Source organism: Capricornis sumatraensis, chromosome 20 (assembly GCF_032405125.1).
Source record: "Capricornis sumatraensis isolate serow.1 chromosome 20, serow.2, whole genome shotgun sequence".
NCBI lineage: Eukaryota > Metazoa > Chordata > Mammalia > Artiodactyla > Bovidae > Capricornis > Capricornis sumatraensis.
The window spans coordinates 58,040,240-58,056,105 of record NC_091088.1 but is presented as its reverse complement, the minus strand read 5'-3'; the positions used below and the strand labels follow the sequence as shown (position 1 = coordinate 58,056,105).

Genomic DNA, 15,866 nt, shown 5'->3' with positions numbered 1-15,866 from the left:
CTATAAAGAATGCTTTTGAACTGTGGTGTTGGAGAAGATTCTTACGAGTCCCTTGGACTGCAAGGAGATCCAACCAGTCCATCCTAAAGGAAATCAACCCTGAATATTCATTGGAAGGACTGATGCTGAAGCTGAAACTCCAATACTTTGGCCACCTAATGTGAAGAACTGACTCACTGGAAAAGACCCTGATGCTGGGAAAGATTGAAGGCGGGAGGAGAAGGGGACAACAGAAGATGAGATGGTTGGATGGCATCACCAACGCAATGGACACGAGTCTGAGTAAACTCCGTGAGTTAGTGATGGACAGGGAGGCCTGGTGTGCTGCAGTCCATGGGGTTGCAAGGAGTCGGACACGACTGAGCGACTGAGCTGAACTGGATGGAAGGCTGCAGGTGGAAAGCACTTCAGCAGGAGGAACAGCAGTAGCGAAGGCCTGATGGCTGGATGGTGGGGAGTGAGGGGCTGGGTGGGGGTAGGCAGCAGAGGCTGGACCAGGAGAGGTCTTAGAGGGCCTTCCCTGCTGGTCCAGTGACTAAGATTCCACGCTCCCGATGCAGGAGGCGTGAGCTCCATCCCTGGTCAAGGAACTAGATCCCACATGCCACAGCTAAGATGGAAGATCCCACTTGCTGCAACTAAGACCCAGCACAGTGAAATAAATAGATAAATCTTTTTTTAAAAAAGAAATAAGCAAAGGTCTTCAGAGGCCCTGGGGAGGATCCTCCCCAGGAGGATCTTGGGCCTCCTCCTGAGGGCACTCCGGAGACAAAGGAGGATTCTAAGCAGGGGAGAGGAGCAGATGTGCAATTTACCAGCACCTCTCTGGCTGCCTCAGTGAAGCGGGGAAGGAGATCTGGGAGGGAACTGAGAGCTGGTCACCAGGGAGGAAGCTGGAGGTCAGGGAGCAGCTGGGCCTGGATCCGGCCCTGGTGGGATGGTGAGGACACAATTCAGGGTCCACGGACACTTGGGCAAAGATCCAGATATACGACAAGGCTCCGTATTGGAGAGGCATGAGGCACCGGTCCTCTCAGACATCACTGGGAGAAGACAGTCATGGGTGCAAGCCCTGAGGAGGGCAACTTGGCAATGGCTGTCAAGTTGCCTTTGATGGGCAATCCCGCTTCCAGAAGTTTGGGGATCTAATTTTACTCTTTTTTCCCCATGCCACACAGTTTGCAGAATCCTAGTTCCCCAACGAGGGATTGAGCCTCAGGCCCTCAGGTATGAAAGCAGAGCCCTAACCCCTGGACCACCAGAGAAGTCCCTGTTACACGTTTTGTAGAGAAGGCACAGAGGGGACTGAGTAACCTGCCCGAGGCAGCAGAGCTAGCAGCTGGTGGAAGCAGGATTCGAACTCAAGCACTCTGATTCTTAGCATGAACCAAGAGGCTACACAGCCTTTACAGCAATAATGATTGTGATCAATACTGTCATATTGCCAGGAAGAAGGTCTTTCTTTGAAAACTCTTTAAATTTAATGCCAAGTAACAGTAGTATCTGGAGAAGGAAATGGCAACCCACTCCAGTATTCTTGCCTGGAGAATTCCATGGACAGAGGAGCCTGGCGGGCTACAGTCCATGGGGTTGCAGAATTGGACATGACACACACCCATGCAACAGTGGTATCATCCACCCCGGCAGTAGCAACAACAATAATAACCACCGTAGGGACTTCTCCCTTGGCGCAGTGGCTAAGAATCTGCCTGCCAGTGCAGGGGACAGGGGTTCAATCTCTGGTCCGGAAAGATTCCACATGCTGTGGAGCAACTGAGTCCGAGGGCCTAGAGCCCCTGCTCTGCAACAAGAGGCCACCGCAATGAGAAGCCCGCACCACAGCTAGAGAGTAGCCGCCACGCTCAGCAACTAGGGAAAGCCCACAGCAAGGAAGACCCAGTGCAGCCAAAAATAAATAAATAAATGAAACTCAAAAACCAATCATCATCATCATAAAAACGCACGAATAAAGAAATTCGCGTGTGTGACTCCTGGGGGCAAGAGAATCGCAGTCCCCACCCCACCCCCCCCGCCTCCCCCTATTGCCGGTGCCCAGCCCCCTCTGCCTACCTCGATGGCGGGCAGCGTCTTGCTGGCTTCGGTGCTGCTCTCTCCGAGGATGCTGCCGGCCGAGCGGCCCTCGCACTCATAGCGGAAGCGCATGCCGCGCTGCTTGGGCTGCTCGGTGATGACCAGGTGCGGCCGCGGCCCGGCGCCCGGGGCCTGGGGCACCAGCCGGCCCAGGGTGCAGCCCCAGGGCGGCGGCGTGGCCGGGGGCGGGGGCGCCGCGGGGCCCAGGGTGACGGTGCTCAGGGAGGCCGCCCCGCGAGATACCAGACGTGGCAGCCCCTCGCCCGGGCCGGGCTGCGCCCCCTCCAAGCCGAAGCCATTCTCCTTGATGTACTCGTCGATGATCTCTGCGCGAGAAGCCAAAACTGGGGGTGACCCTGATTGTTAAAAGGCATGTTTAATCCCCTGACTTTTGCCACCCTCTCCATTTCCCGTCCACTCGTTTCTTCAAGACAGATTTCTTGTGGGTTTCACACACACAGAGTAGGGGCTTCAGCTCTGAACACACAAAAAAGCCCCTGCCTTCCTTCTTGCAAATAGACCCCCAGCATGCCCAGTTCTTAAGGCCCTGAGGGTGGGCCTGGTTTCTCCTTCTCCTCCACCCTCATGTCCACTCGCCACCGAAACAGCTCCTGCACCCACGCCTCGATCACCTCTCACCTGGATCAAGGTAAGACCAGGTCACAGGCACCCCTGCCTCCATCTTGCCCCCATTTAATAACAACAAGAATAACAGCTACTCTGCCGAAGCTTCATCTCAGAAAGGAGCATCACCGTCCAGTGATCAAGCTGGAAGGATGCCAAGTTTGTCAGTGGCTCAGGATCCCACATCCCCTAGGTCCAATCCATGAACTTTTCCTGCGTGTGTGTGCATGCTAAGTCGCTTCAGTCACGCCTGACTCTTTGCGACCCTATGGACTGTAGCCCGCCAGGCTCCTCTGTCCTTGGGATTTCCCAGGCAAGAATACTGGTGTGGGTTGACACTTTCTCCTCCAGGGGATCTTCCTGAGCCAGGGATCGAACCCGCGTTTCTGGCATCTTCTGCATTGACAGGAGGATTCTTTACTACTAGCACCACCTGGAACTCTCTCTCTCGCTTCTCCCTCGAATATACATGTATAGTCCCACCACTTCTCCCACCCGCGCTGCCTCCTCCCTGGGCCGCCCTCCATCCTTTCCCATCTGATCACTGCTCCTGGTCCCCACCTCCCCTCTTCCAGTCTACCCACCACACACAGCCAGAGGGATTTGATATCAGACCCTGTCCTCGTGTGCACAGAAACCTCCAGTGGCTCCCATCTCCCTACGAGTCAGTCAACACCTTCCCCATATAAAACTCCCCCAGACTCCATTCATCTCAGGAAAGCAAGACAAAACCCACACCCCTGGCCTTGGCCACAGAATCCTGGCTGTCCTGGGCCTCTTGCCTACCACCACCCCCTCTCACCACATTCTGGTCTCTTTTCTGTTGCACCTACCAAGCCCGGCCCTCTTCAGGGTGTTGTACTGGTTCCTCCATCTGCCTGGTCTCCCTATTTGAAGCATTCAGGCTCCTTCTCATCCAATCTCAGTTTACCTCTTCAGAAAGGCCTGATCTAATGTATTTTCCCCAGGCCCCTTCCTGTTTATTTCCTTCACAAGCCTTAGCCCGATCTAACATTATTTTGTTCTTTATTCCTTTTCCTTTGGTCTCTGCCACTAGAGTATCAGCTCCAAGAGGACAGAGGCTTCGGTTCAGGGCCGAATTCACAGCATGTGCTCCATACGGTGCCCTCAAGGAATGAACAACAGCTGTAGTAATAGTAACTAATATTAAAGGCAGCTGGCATATGCTGAATTTTCACAAGTGCTGCTAAGTACCCTGGGAGCACATGACTGTTAAAATCCCCCAGCAGTCCCAGAAGTCACACCGTGACCTCCTCGCCAACAAGGAAGGTCAAGATCCCCCTCTGTGAACACTTGGGACTCTTAAGCCTCCCCACCCAGACCACCCTGTGATACTTACCCAATTCATCTGTGGAAGGAAGAGAAAGAGAAAGGTAAGAAAGGTGAGGTCCAGAAAGTAGTCAAGACTTTCATGTTTTAAGACAGACCCCCCTCAACCCCCTCCCCTCCTGGAACCCTTCCCTCTTCCTCCATCCTGAGAAATCCTGGGATGTTAATCCCCAACCCCCATCTCTCGCTCCTGGCCTACTTTCCCTTCAGCTCCCGATGTTGGGGTCCTAGGGTTAGGCTACCCTCAAATGCCTCCCCTCAGAACATTTAGACCAGGGATTATGAAACGTTGTTGAAAATCTGATGAAAAGCCAAGGGGACACCTAAGATTCTAAACAAGGGAAATCCCTAGAGGTTTGGTCATTAGAACTCTGTGGTTTCACTACCAAGGGTCCAGGTTCGATCCTTGGTTGGGGAATTAAGATCTCACAAGTTCTATAGCTCAGCAAAAAGAAAAAAAAAAGATTCTGAACAAGATGTGAGGTTGTACCCCTCCCTAAAGCCCACCCAAGACCCCAAGATATCACTTGTAGGTGTCTGAAGCCCCAGGGAGGCTGATCCTCCACCCCCAAGCAACCACCTGCTCTGCATCCCATGCTGGTCCCCACCAGTGCCCACCCGGGATCCAGGAGTCACCTCTACTTCCTAAGGAGGGAATAACAGCAATGCTGAGGAAGCCCCTTATCACCTCCTCAGGAAAGCCCAGCCCTGGAAGGGACCATGGAGGATCGAAACCAACCTCCCACCATTCCATAGACGTAGAACAACGGGAGGCCCCGAGGGAGCAAGCAAGCCTGGAGGGTCACACAGCCAGGGAGGGCAGGCGGGGTCCAGGTGCCCCATCCATGGTTGCCTGCGCTGGCGACTGGTGGCTGGATTATCACCGAGCTGCTCAGCTGCCAGATCTGTCCTCCTCCTCCACTCTCTGGGAGTGGCTCCCGGCAGCCAGACCTTTGCTCCTTGGAAAGCAAGCAGTCTTCCTACACTTCTTATCTCATGTGATCTGTGAAGTCAGCAGGGTGAGGAAGACACCCCCACTTGGTAGATGGGGACACTGAGGCTGGGAGAGAGGAGGGGACATGCTATCGCTCAGTGGCAGGGCCAACGTCAAGTCACTTCAACTTGGAAACACCTTCTTAGGCGTCCGTGCTGGATGACCTGGGGCCCCAAAGATGACTTAGCCTGTGTCCAAGCTCTCAAGGAGCTCCCAGGCTGCGGGGGGAAACTGAGGCCCGGGCAACTTTGACTGAAGCTCTGGACTGCTTCAGTTCAAATCCTGGCTCTATTCCTTGCTATGTGCTAATGTGACCTTGAGCCCATTACTTAACTTTTTTTTTTAGTTTAGAATTTGGGATGTTTTAGTTGTGGCATGTGAACTCTTAGTTGTGGCATGTAGGATCCAGATCTGATTCCCTGACCAGGAGTGGAACCTGGACCCCCTGCACTGAGAGTGCAGAGTCTTAGCCACTGACCACCAGCGAAGTGAAAGTCACTCAGTCGTGTCCGACTCTTTGTGACCCCATGGACTGGACTCTCTAGGCCAGAACACTGGAGTGGGTAGCCGTTTCCTTCTCCAGGGGAAGTCCCTTAACCTCTTCTTGTGCCTTGGTTTCTTCATCTATAAAATGGACATAATACTAATGCCCCTCTTGTGGGGCTGTTGTGAAAATTAAATGAGCTGATACACTGGAAGCACTCAGAACTGCCATAATAGTAGGTGATACGTAAATGCTGGCTAGTGTTGGGTAAGATGTCAGAGACATTATTTTATGAATTTGGGGAAATTGCTTCTGCTCTCTAGGCCTCAGTTTGTCTGTCTATAAAATGGGGAGGTTGGAAGACATCATATCAGAATATCAGGTGTGGAGTCACACAAATGTCAGTTTGAATCCCAGCTGTCACTTGCTGGCTGTGTTGCCTTGGGCAAGTCACCTAACTTCTCTTGAGCCTCCTTCTCTATAAAATGAGCTCTGATATATCTCAGGCATTAGCATGAGGATTTAGACGCACACTGGGAAATTGCTTAGTATAGAATCTGAACACTTCAGGCCCTTCATAAAGTTTAGTTATTCGTTTTTTTTAATTATTATTATCTAAAATCCTCTTTCAGTCAGGAAATGTTAGGGATTTCTCCTTATTCAGGGTCTGCTCAAATACCAACCTACACCCCCCTCCTCCACCTCCTACACAAACTTGCCACCATTCAGGGGCAGCCACTTAAGCACACTTGAGCAACTTTCTCACCACTTGCCTCAGGGCCTTTGCACAGGCTAATCTCTGCCAGAATGCCCCTCCTTCAGTTATTTGTATGCCTCCTTCTCCACTTTCAGTTCCCCATTCAAATGTCACCTCCTAGATAGGTCTTCCCTGACTCCTTTATCCAAGGTAACCCCCAGAACCCCAACTCCAGTCACTCATAGTTAGGTGCCTTGGTTTTATCATTTTCATGACACTTGTTAGGATTTGACATGACCTTATATTACAGTGATTCGTATCAGTCTCCTGTAGACTGTGAGCACCAGAGAGGAGGAAACACGTCTGCCCCTCCCCACTATACCCAGGGCCCAGTATGTGTCTGGTCCATCAAAATGAGGGAAAATTTCCCTCCATCTCAGTTCTCCCATCCCCACCTTGCTATTTAGGTGTCACTGATCCCAAGATTTGTTTATAGCCTTTATCACATTTTACAATCCTACAGTTAATTCATTGTGTACCTAGCTGCCTCCACGGAGCACTATGAGGGCACAGCCAGGGTTGTCTCAGTTACTGCTGAGTCCTCAGCACTGCCCAGCACAGGGCCAGGTAAGGAATAGGCACTCAATATTTGTTGAATGGATTATGGCAAAAATTACTCTTAATTGAAACCAAAGATCTAGGTCTTGGGTCAGAAAAATCTCAGCCTTGTTCCTGCCCAGAAGCAGTGCTTGGGAGGACCTGTTTCCAGTGCAGCTCCCACCTTTCAGAATCTCCCACTCAGAGATCTGTTAGAGAACCCACAGGCCCTCCTCCACAGCCATGCCAGCACTTCTGGGGTCCATCCCAAGATTCTACCTCCAGAGAGAGGTTCAGACTCAGCCCTCAGGGGCCACGGATTCAATTCCTGACCTGCAAATCCCAGCACATTTATGAGAAAGGATGTCATCCTTTGGCCATGGTTCTGTATTTCCTTGGTCAGCGCTGTATATTGGATGTTTTGTTGTTGTTGTTGCATGACACGTGGGATCTTAGTTGCTCAACCAAGGATCGAACCCATGCCCCCTGCAGTGGAAGCGTGGAGTCTCAACCACTGTACCACCAGGGAAGTCCCGTGAATTTTGGATGGCACCGAATGAGGGGCAGTATAGACTAGTGGTTCTGAGTATCTCTTGAGAACTTGCTAGAAATGCACATTTCCAGAGCTCATCCTGGACCCACTGAATCAAATTCTGGGGGTGGAGCCCAAAGATTTGTTTTTAACAGCTCTCTTGGTGATCCTTAAATGTGTGCCAGATATTGCTTTAATACTGTCATTGTTTTAATACTGGTACTGTTTAGCTGTATCAGCTCATTGACTCATCTTGGTCCCTCTAAAAGGGAGGCATTGATATTATGCCCATTTTACAGATGAGAACAACTGAGGCCCAGAAAGGGGAAATGACACAGTGAAGGGGTGGTGGCACCAGTATATAATTATTACCCTCTGCACTATGATAGTGAATCTCTAAAGAGGACTCTTAGAAAGCGAGTAAGTTATACTTGCCCAGCTCCTTATCACCTGGGAGGTAGGGCATCTGGGGACCCCCTTCTCAACGGGCAGGGAGGGACACAGGCTGAGGAAAGCTGAGGTGGACCTCTGCAAAACCCCCCAGACAGAGGCGTGCACAATGCCACCTCCATAGGATTCCCTCTGCCCTGTCCTGAGAGTGCAGACGGGCAGCAACTGTGGAGGGCTGCTCACCCGTGGTCCTGGAAACGGCGAGAGAGAGCGAGGAGAGGTCAGCGGACCCTGCAGGGAAGGAAGCATGTTTCAGGAGGTGATGAAGATGCGGCGGGAAAACCAGAGAATCTTCCAAGCTCCACCCCGTTCCTCTTCTGGCACCGCCTCTTTGGGTCAGGCCCCTCACTCTTGGCTTGCTTGGTCTGGCCTTACTTCCTTAACTCATGGACAGGTTCTCTACTTTCTCTCAGTCACCCCACCCTTCGTCACACTCAGACCCTGCTCCTTCTCTCCGTTAAGAAGGCTGAGAAGGGCCTGGAGGAGCCCTTATCAACCTCAGTTAGAAAAGCCCCCACCCCCTCCCTTATTTCAGGGTCAGACCCTACCCTTCACTTTTCCAGTGTCAAGCCAGTCCTCTTCTCCCTCTCAGACCCTGCCACTTCTCTCCTGAGGCGAGCCCCACCTCCTCTTTCTTCTCTGAGTCAGACCCCGCCCTCTTTTTTTCAGAACAGGCCCTCCCCCTTCTCTCTCTGCCAGAGTCAGGCCCTGCCCCTTCTCCCTATCCGAGTCTGTCCCGCCCCCTTATCACCGTAAGCCCCGCCTCTTATTCTGAGTAGGCGAAAGCTTGCTTCCTTCTTTATGTTAGGCCCCGCCCCCTTATCGTATTAATCTCAGACCCCGCCCCCTTCTGGGAGCCAGGCCCCTCCTTTCTCTTCCTCTCTGCGTCTGGCCACGCCCAATCCCTCAGGAACGGCTTCCACTCCTCCTTCTCCGAGTCAGGCCCCGCCCCTCCCCTCTGTGGTCGGGTCCCGCCCCCTTCTTTGCCTCAGGGTCAGGCCCCGCCCCCTTCTCACTCTATAGTGGGACTTCTCTCTCTTACCTTGGACCGGACCCGGTCACCATCCTCTGCCTCCTTCCTTCCCTTTGATATAGTGTCCACAAACCCTCACACTCTCCCCGCAAAGCCCATGGACTGTGGGAACTCCCAGACTACTCCGGGACCCCCAGAACTCCCGCGTCTCCAGTCCTGCCCCAGACTCCTCTCCTGATCCCTGGCCCCGCTTACCCAAGGGCCCGAGCTCCGGCGCAGCGGACGATCTGGCGACGCGGCGACTCGGCATGGCCCAACCAGTGGGGACTGACGGCCTGGAGGCCAGCCCAGACCAAAACACACACACGAGGGCGGGCAGAGCGGCCAGGTGGCACGGTCTGGCGGACGATCGCGGGTCGGGAGAGCGGCGCAGGGGCTGGGGCCTCAGGCCGGGCTGGACGCGCGGCGCCCGGGGCTGCGGGGGGCGCCGGGCCGGGCCGGGCGGGCGGCGGGCGGGGGCGGGGCGGCGGAATTCCCCGGCGCCGGCGGCCTGCGCGTTCATTGGCCCGAACCCCGTCGTTACGTCACGCCAGGGGAACGGGAAAACCCCCACGCGTCACGTGGCTTCGGGGGCGGTGCCGGCCGGGAAGAGGAGGCTGGGCGCACCGGAGGGGCCCCGACTGGCGACGATTCCCATTACCCAGGCCGAGACCACTGAGTCCACTTGGAGCCACTACCTAACCTACCCATGTAGCAAATTAGGAAACTGACCTGCCTTCCCAAGTCTGCCAACTGGCCTTGACCTGTTTGGCTGGAAGGGAAGCTTCAGGATCAGGTTACCAGAGCTCCATAGCTGCTCTGATGATAAACTTTTCGAAACTTCCATGGTCTCTCTACACCTCAGTTCCTTCACCTGAGTCAATCGTCGAAGATACTTAAACATTTAAAGCTAGGGTGTCAACTCTAGGATTTGTCTGTTTTGTTCATTGCTGTATACCCAGCACCTAGAACAGCACCTGTAGGTGCCCAGTAATGTTTACTGAACAAATGGATGGATGTTTCATTCCTCCCCACAGCTCCCTTAGGTTTTCTAACAGCCCACAACACTTTCAGCTCAAAGGCTCAATAACTGGGAAAGATAGCAGAGACCCCAGGGTACACGAGTTGAGTGCCTGATCCCTGGGCTTACCTGGGGCCCTCACCAATGCCTCACACGTTGCACCAGCATCAGAGAAAGGTGAGATAATTGGGACTAATGGAGAGGAGATTGAGGCTCAAAGAGGGGTAGCCAGTTGGTTAGATCATGTCTAAGCCTATTCATTAGGTCACAGCTTGGACACCAGGCACCCTCAGGTCACAGAGCCCGGGTTTGACATCCTGTGTCTGCTTGTGAAAAATTTGAGTGTTCCACCTCTTCTCTTCATGACCCACATGGACTCACTGATTCAGTCAACATACACTTACTGAGCACCTGCTGTGTGCCAGAGCCTGCACTGGGTACCAGGGCACCCAAGCCAGCCCTGGAACTGCTCATGGGAGGCAGGGGAGTCCACTGTAGTTCTCAAGGTGTAGCCTTAAGCCTGCTGGTGATATGAAGTCAGCTTAAGTTGGAGCACTGCTATAAAGCCAAATAGGGAGCAGACATTTTCTGCAATGGCTGGAGAGCAAATTTGTTCTGCTTTAGGCTTTGAGGATCAGACATCTCAAAACTCCACTCTGCCATAGCACTGCTGCTGCCAAGTTGCTGTTAAGTCGCTTCAGTCGTGTCCGAGTCTGTGCAACCCCAGAGACGGCAGCCCACCAGGCTCCCCTGTCCCTGGGATTCTCCAGGCAAGAACACTGGAGTGGGTTGCCATTTCCTTCTCCAATGCATGAAAGTGAAAAGTGAAAGTGAAGTCGCTCAGTTGTGTCCGACTCTTAGCGACGCCACGGACTGTAGCCCACGAGGCTCCTCCATCCATGGGATTTTCTGCCATAGCACAAAAGGCGCCAAAGACCATACAGAAACAATGAGCATGATTGTGCTCCAATAAAATGTTATAGCCACTGCAATTTGAATTTTAACTTTCATGTGAAACAACGTATTATTGAGACCTTTCTCCAACCACTTAAAACATGTCAAAATTACAGAAAAATTCAAAACGCTGTCTTGGGCCTGCAGGCTGCAGTCTGCATATGACAAGGGCATTGCTAGAAAGGCTATGATTTGAAGGTTCAGAATCAGGCTGCCCAAGTTCCAATCCTGTGTCTCCCACTTACTAGGAGATCGTAGGAAACTGACTTCATCTCTGAGCCTCAGTTTCCGCTTCTGTAAAATGGGTCTAATAATATGATGGTTGTGAGGATTAAATACTAACAATAGTTGACACTTGTATAGAGCTCTTCCATGTGCTAGGCACTGTTCTAGCACTTTGTCACATTACTTTGTCAGACTTTGGACAAATTAATTTCTCTGGTTTTTCAGTTTTCTCATCTGTTCTTGTGAACTATGACTAACAAGAGTTATTGCGCACAGGATAATAGTACCAGGCACTCTTCCAAAAGCTGGGGACACAGCAAGCAACACAATAGTAAAAAGCCCCTGCCATCATGGCACTGAAATCCAAGCCGGGGAAGAGACAGCTGGAAAAGAGATAAGCAAATACGTGTCTCATGGCGATGATAGTATTACAGATTAAAGCAGGATACAAGGATTGAGTATGAGGGTAACATTTGGGTTTGGAAGTTCAGGGAGGGTCTCAGGTGACATCTGAGCAGATACCTGAAATGGTGAAGGATCCATGTGGATGTCTAGGTTGAGTGTTCAAGGCACAAAGAATGGCAAGTGCAAAGGCTCCGAGGTGGGAACACGCATGGCATGTTCAGAGAACAGCAAGGACGTGAGGGACTGCTGGGGAAGCAGTGGAGATGAGGCAAGGGCTGTGGTCTCTAAGGTGATGGAGCCATTGGGTTCCGAAGTTTAATGAAGAGAACCAACATACAGCTAGACTAGAACTTGCCTCAGTGTTGAAGAGTGGCTCCTATGTGTAGGGCCAGTTAGTCCACCTGCTTCCCTATGCCCCATGAAATATCAGGGTTCACAACGCTTTGTTGGGTGAATGACTGAAAGGACACGTCGGAAATCCTCAGCTTGGGGCTCTGAGCACCATGAGGGCAGGCCTGGGGTTGTTTTGACCCCTACTGTGTGCAAAGAACTAACCCCAGCTCAGAGCAGTGTGCAGAAGGGCTCAGGGAACACTTGTTGACCGACTGTATGGTAGTCTCTCCACTGGCGTCTTAAAACAGGTCCCATCTAGGTCTATACTTCTGGATGTGTGCCTGTGAGTCAGAATTGTGCAGACATGCACTCAGCACATTCAGTGACTCCTCTGTGCCATGGACACAGCAATGGCTCAAGGCAGCTCTGAGACTCACAGGGCTCAGTCCAGTAGTGGACACTACCTGTCCCCAGGTAGTGATGACCTTTAGCGGGCAGGGCTGGGATGTGGGACCAGGGAGCTGGTGGTGGTGGGGGCTGTCCCAGAGGAGGTGGTCAGGAAGGGCTTCCTGGAGGAGGAGCTGTGGAGCTACAACCTGGAGGATGCATAGGGTAAGATGAAGGGTTGTGTGCCTGGTGGCATCTCAGGTAAGGGAACAGTGGCAGAGGGTAAGAGGTCACAGCTAGTTAGAGCAAGGGAGATGAGGCTGTAAGGGTTAAGAAGCCCCCTCCCCACAAGTGTTCAGCACTGTTAGCAGCCTGGGCTCTTCTCCCAAGGGTACTGGGGAGTCATGGTAGGTTCTGAACAAGTGAGCAGGGTCAGGCTTGAGCTTCACAAAGCTCTGGCTGCTCAGGACTTTCCTGGTGGTCCAATGGGTAAGACTGCACGCTCCCACTGCAGGGAGCATGGGTTTGATCCCACATGCCATGCAGGGTAACAAAAAAAGAAACAAGACCAGGAAGGAGGCTGAGTGGGGGGGACCCCAGAGCAATGAGGAGCCTGGACCAGGTGGTCTCAGTGGAAGCAATGAGAATCCCAAGCAATTGTGGGGTACACTGATGGGTCTTGCCAAAGGCTGTGGGATGGGGATTTGGGGCTCTCTCCCAGGGAAGTGGGTGTGGGGTCTGTCGCACAGCAGGAGAGGGAGTGGAGCAGCTGCCTGAGGGGTGGAACCCGCAGCGTGTGCACACATGCCTGTGTCCACAGCTGGGGCTCTGTACACACCTCCTGGATGCCCTCCCTGGCTCTGCAGGGCACCGTGGCAGAGGTTCTAAGCCCCAGGGCTCCTCTCCTAGAAGTACTGATGAGAACACCCACACAAATAAACAAAAAGGAAACCTGGGAATGCGGGGCACCAACTCCTGGGAGTGCAGGAACACACAGGGGCCTCAGTCCCCTCACCTACAAGTGGGTGAACCAGTACCCAGTCTGTCGGGAAGGCAGGCACACCACACACCAAGACTCTGGCTGGGTGCTTGGCACAGGCAGCCCTGAAGGTGCTGATGGCACCCCAACAGCTATGGATACCACAGCCTGGCACCGTTCTGAGCTGGGATTCACCTTCGGGGTCCCCCTGGAGATGAGCTCTTAAGCCCAGAAGCAAGGTCAGCCAGCCAGGGTCCCAGGACCATGGACTGAGGGAGGCTGACTCGACTCTCGGGGCGGTAGGTCTGCCCTCCTGCCCTGCCAGGCCTCCTGAGGCCAGGAGATAGTCAGCGGGCACCGGTGAGGCTTTGACACAGCCTTGTGGCTAAGAGTGGTGGGGCGGTGAGGTCATGGCAGGCAGCTTCCCCATCTGTGAGACGGGACAGTTCTGGAACCCTCTGGGAGGGGGAGAAGGATGAAAAAGGAGCCTGGCCTAGAGCGTCCCTGTGTATGCTCAGGAGAGCCGCCCACACCTGCTCCCTGGGGTGGCAGAGAAAGGAAGGCACAAGGTGGGGGCTCTGCTGAGTTTAAGTTAAACACCCATATGAATTTATTAAATCCAGACTGTGTTAAAGGGCGGTGGTCTGGGAGGAGGGGGGTTGGTGGGGGATCGAGGGACAAGATGACGGACGGCCGTGGGCATCCCTCCGTGGGGCCCCGGCCCCTCCCCCGCCTGGCCCACCCCCTCGGCAGTGCCACATCGGCTTCATCATGATTCCCAATGGTGCTGGGCTGGCGGGGCGCGATGGCTAGAAACACAGAGGAACAGACAGACGGACGGTGCCTCCACAAATAACGGGCCCTGGCCTGCCCCGGCCCCCACGCCTCACGCTGGGCCCCAGCCATGGGGGGCCTCCCGCCGCCCCGGCCCGATCTGTCCAGGGAAAGGGCAACGGGGATGGGGTGGCGAGGGGCCAGGGCGGCGGGTGGTGGTCACCAGGAGCCTGGGCGGAGGAGGACCAGGAGCGACTAATCCCTTTTTTTGTCCTCTGCTGGCTTTGGAGGGGCTTCCCGGGGCTCGCTGGCAGAGCTGGGCCCCTGGGGGGCCTGGGAGGGCGGGGATGTAGAGGCCTCCTCCCCGGCGGCCTCGGTGGTCGTGGCAGGGCTGGGGGCAGGTGAGAGGGCCCCTGCTGCTGGCGGGGCCTCGGCCACGGGGGCAGCTGCAGTTGGGGCCTCGCCGCTCATGCCAAACTCGTTCACCCGCGTGGGGTCGACGCGGTAGATCCACCGTTGGTAGAGGTAGATGAAGAAGACCACATCTGGGCGGAGGGGCGGGGAGGAGGTGGCGTGAGGGACGCAGGCAGGGCCCACTCGGCCCCCAGCTTGCGGCGGGGTGGAGGAGTGGTCCTGCCCAGAGTGGGCTGAGCCCCCAGGCCAGGGACCCTCCCTCAGGCCGGGCCCCGCCCACGCCCAGCTCTGGTGAGAGCCTGTTGGGGGGCTGCTGACCCACCCAGCCACCCACCCACCGGGCCTCACCGTCCCGCAGGCAGCCGATCCGGTACATAACAGGCATCTTGATGACAAAGGCAAACAGGTCGTCGATGAAGGTGTTGAGGGCCTTGTAGGTGAGCATGCGCCAGGGCAGGTGGGCCACAGACTTGAGCTTGTAGTTGATGAAGAGCTGGGGTGTCATGGTGATGAAGCCTGTGGGGTGAGGAAGGGACACCGGTGAGCAGAGCAAAGGGGATCCTGACCCTCCACCCCCGACTGCCTTTCTGGCCTCTGTCCCTTCCTCACTCTGCTCCAGCTACCCCAGCCTCCTTGCTGCTTCCAACAGCCCAGCACGTCCTACCTCAGGGCCTTTGCACTCACTCCGCCTGCTGTCACCAGATCTTCGCACGGTTCCCTCCCAGGCATCTTTCAGGCCTTAGTTTACATGTTACCTCCTCAGAGAGGCCCCCCACCAGCTTCAATGCCCCCTCCTTCTCACTCCTTCATACCACTCATCACCTGCTCACTGTCTGCCTGTTCACTCTGTCGGTTCCCCTGGGGATGAGGACTGAAACGCACTGTCCAGGGCTTCCTGGAAGCCCTCTCTGACCCCGGAATCAGACTGGGCAGCACTTTGAGGCTGCCCATGTGCCATCCCTGACCACCCCAAAGTATCCCTGTCTGGGAATGGGTCAGTCTCCCCACACTGGACCTCAAGTGTGCAGAGGGCAGGGCCAGGCCGATTCGCTCACTGTCGAGGCCCCAGCACGGGGTTGAGAGCCGTGCCTAGATACCTGCCCGGACACCATGGGGGCTGTGCACCCGGGGCCTGCTCACCGAAGGTCAGCAGGAAGCCGTAGAGCATGCTGAGCACCCAGGAGTACCAGCCCTTGTGCTCCAGGTACAGGAGGCTGTAGACGGCGTAGCAGCCCAGCAGCGGGAAGAGGATCCAGGACAGGTACCGGAACGCCATCTGCGGGGCACAGGGTGGGGCTGGGATGTGGCTTCTTGGGCCCCACCTGGCACCCTGGCTCCTCGCCCCCACCCGCCCACACCTGGTTTGGCAGGCCAGGCCGGGGGAATTTCCAGGTGGCCCTGGGGACTCTGGACTCAGCCAGGAAGTCGATGTGGCAGACAGAGGACACTGGAGGGAACGACACAAGCCCTAAAGCAAGGGGCTGTCAGCCGATAGGCAGACATCCCAGCCCCCAACCACCGCCCAGAGCCGGGGCCCCCAGGA

The 15,866-nt window shown here is 54.8% G+C and overlaps 2 protein-coding genes across 3 annotated transcripts in view; both read right to left on the bottom strand.

The window, feature by feature from the left end:
- The window catches only part of RELB (RELB proto-oncogene, NF-kB subunit), a 28,373-nt gene extending 19,019 nt beyond the window's left edge, over positions 1 to 9,354 (bottom strand). The window contains exons 1-4 of the mRNA XM_068993091.1: positions 9,048 to 9,354; positions 8,003 to 8,050; positions 4,076 to 4,084; positions 2,071 to 2,417 (exon numbers count right to left, since the gene is read on the bottom strand). Coding sequence (XP_068849192.1) covers positions 2,071 to 2,417; positions 4,076 to 4,084; positions 8,003 to 8,050; positions 9,048 to 9,354 — 711 coding nt within the window. The remainder of the gene's footprint in view (positions 1 to 2,070; positions 2,418 to 4,075; positions 4,085 to 8,002; positions 8,051 to 9,047) is intronic.
- A 4,381-nt stretch (positions 9,355 to 13,735) lies between these two features.
- Positions 13,736 to 15,866, bottom strand: part of CLPTM1 (CLPTM1 regulator of GABA type A receptor forward trafficking) — a 30,356-nt gene continuing 28,225 nt past the window's right edge. For both annotated transcript variants that reach the window (XM_068991807.1, XM_068991806.1), the window contains exons 12-14: positions 15,464 to 15,599; positions 14,672 to 14,839; positions 13,736 to 14,454 (exon numbers count right to left, since the gene is read on the bottom strand). In XM_068991807.1, the coding sequence (XP_068847908.1) occupies positions 14,165 to 14,454; positions 14,672 to 14,839; positions 15,464 to 15,599 (594 nt within the window). In that variant the 3' untranslated portion in view covers positions 13,736 to 14,164. The remainder of the gene's footprint in view (positions 14,455 to 14,671; positions 14,840 to 15,463; positions 15,600 to 15,866) is intronic.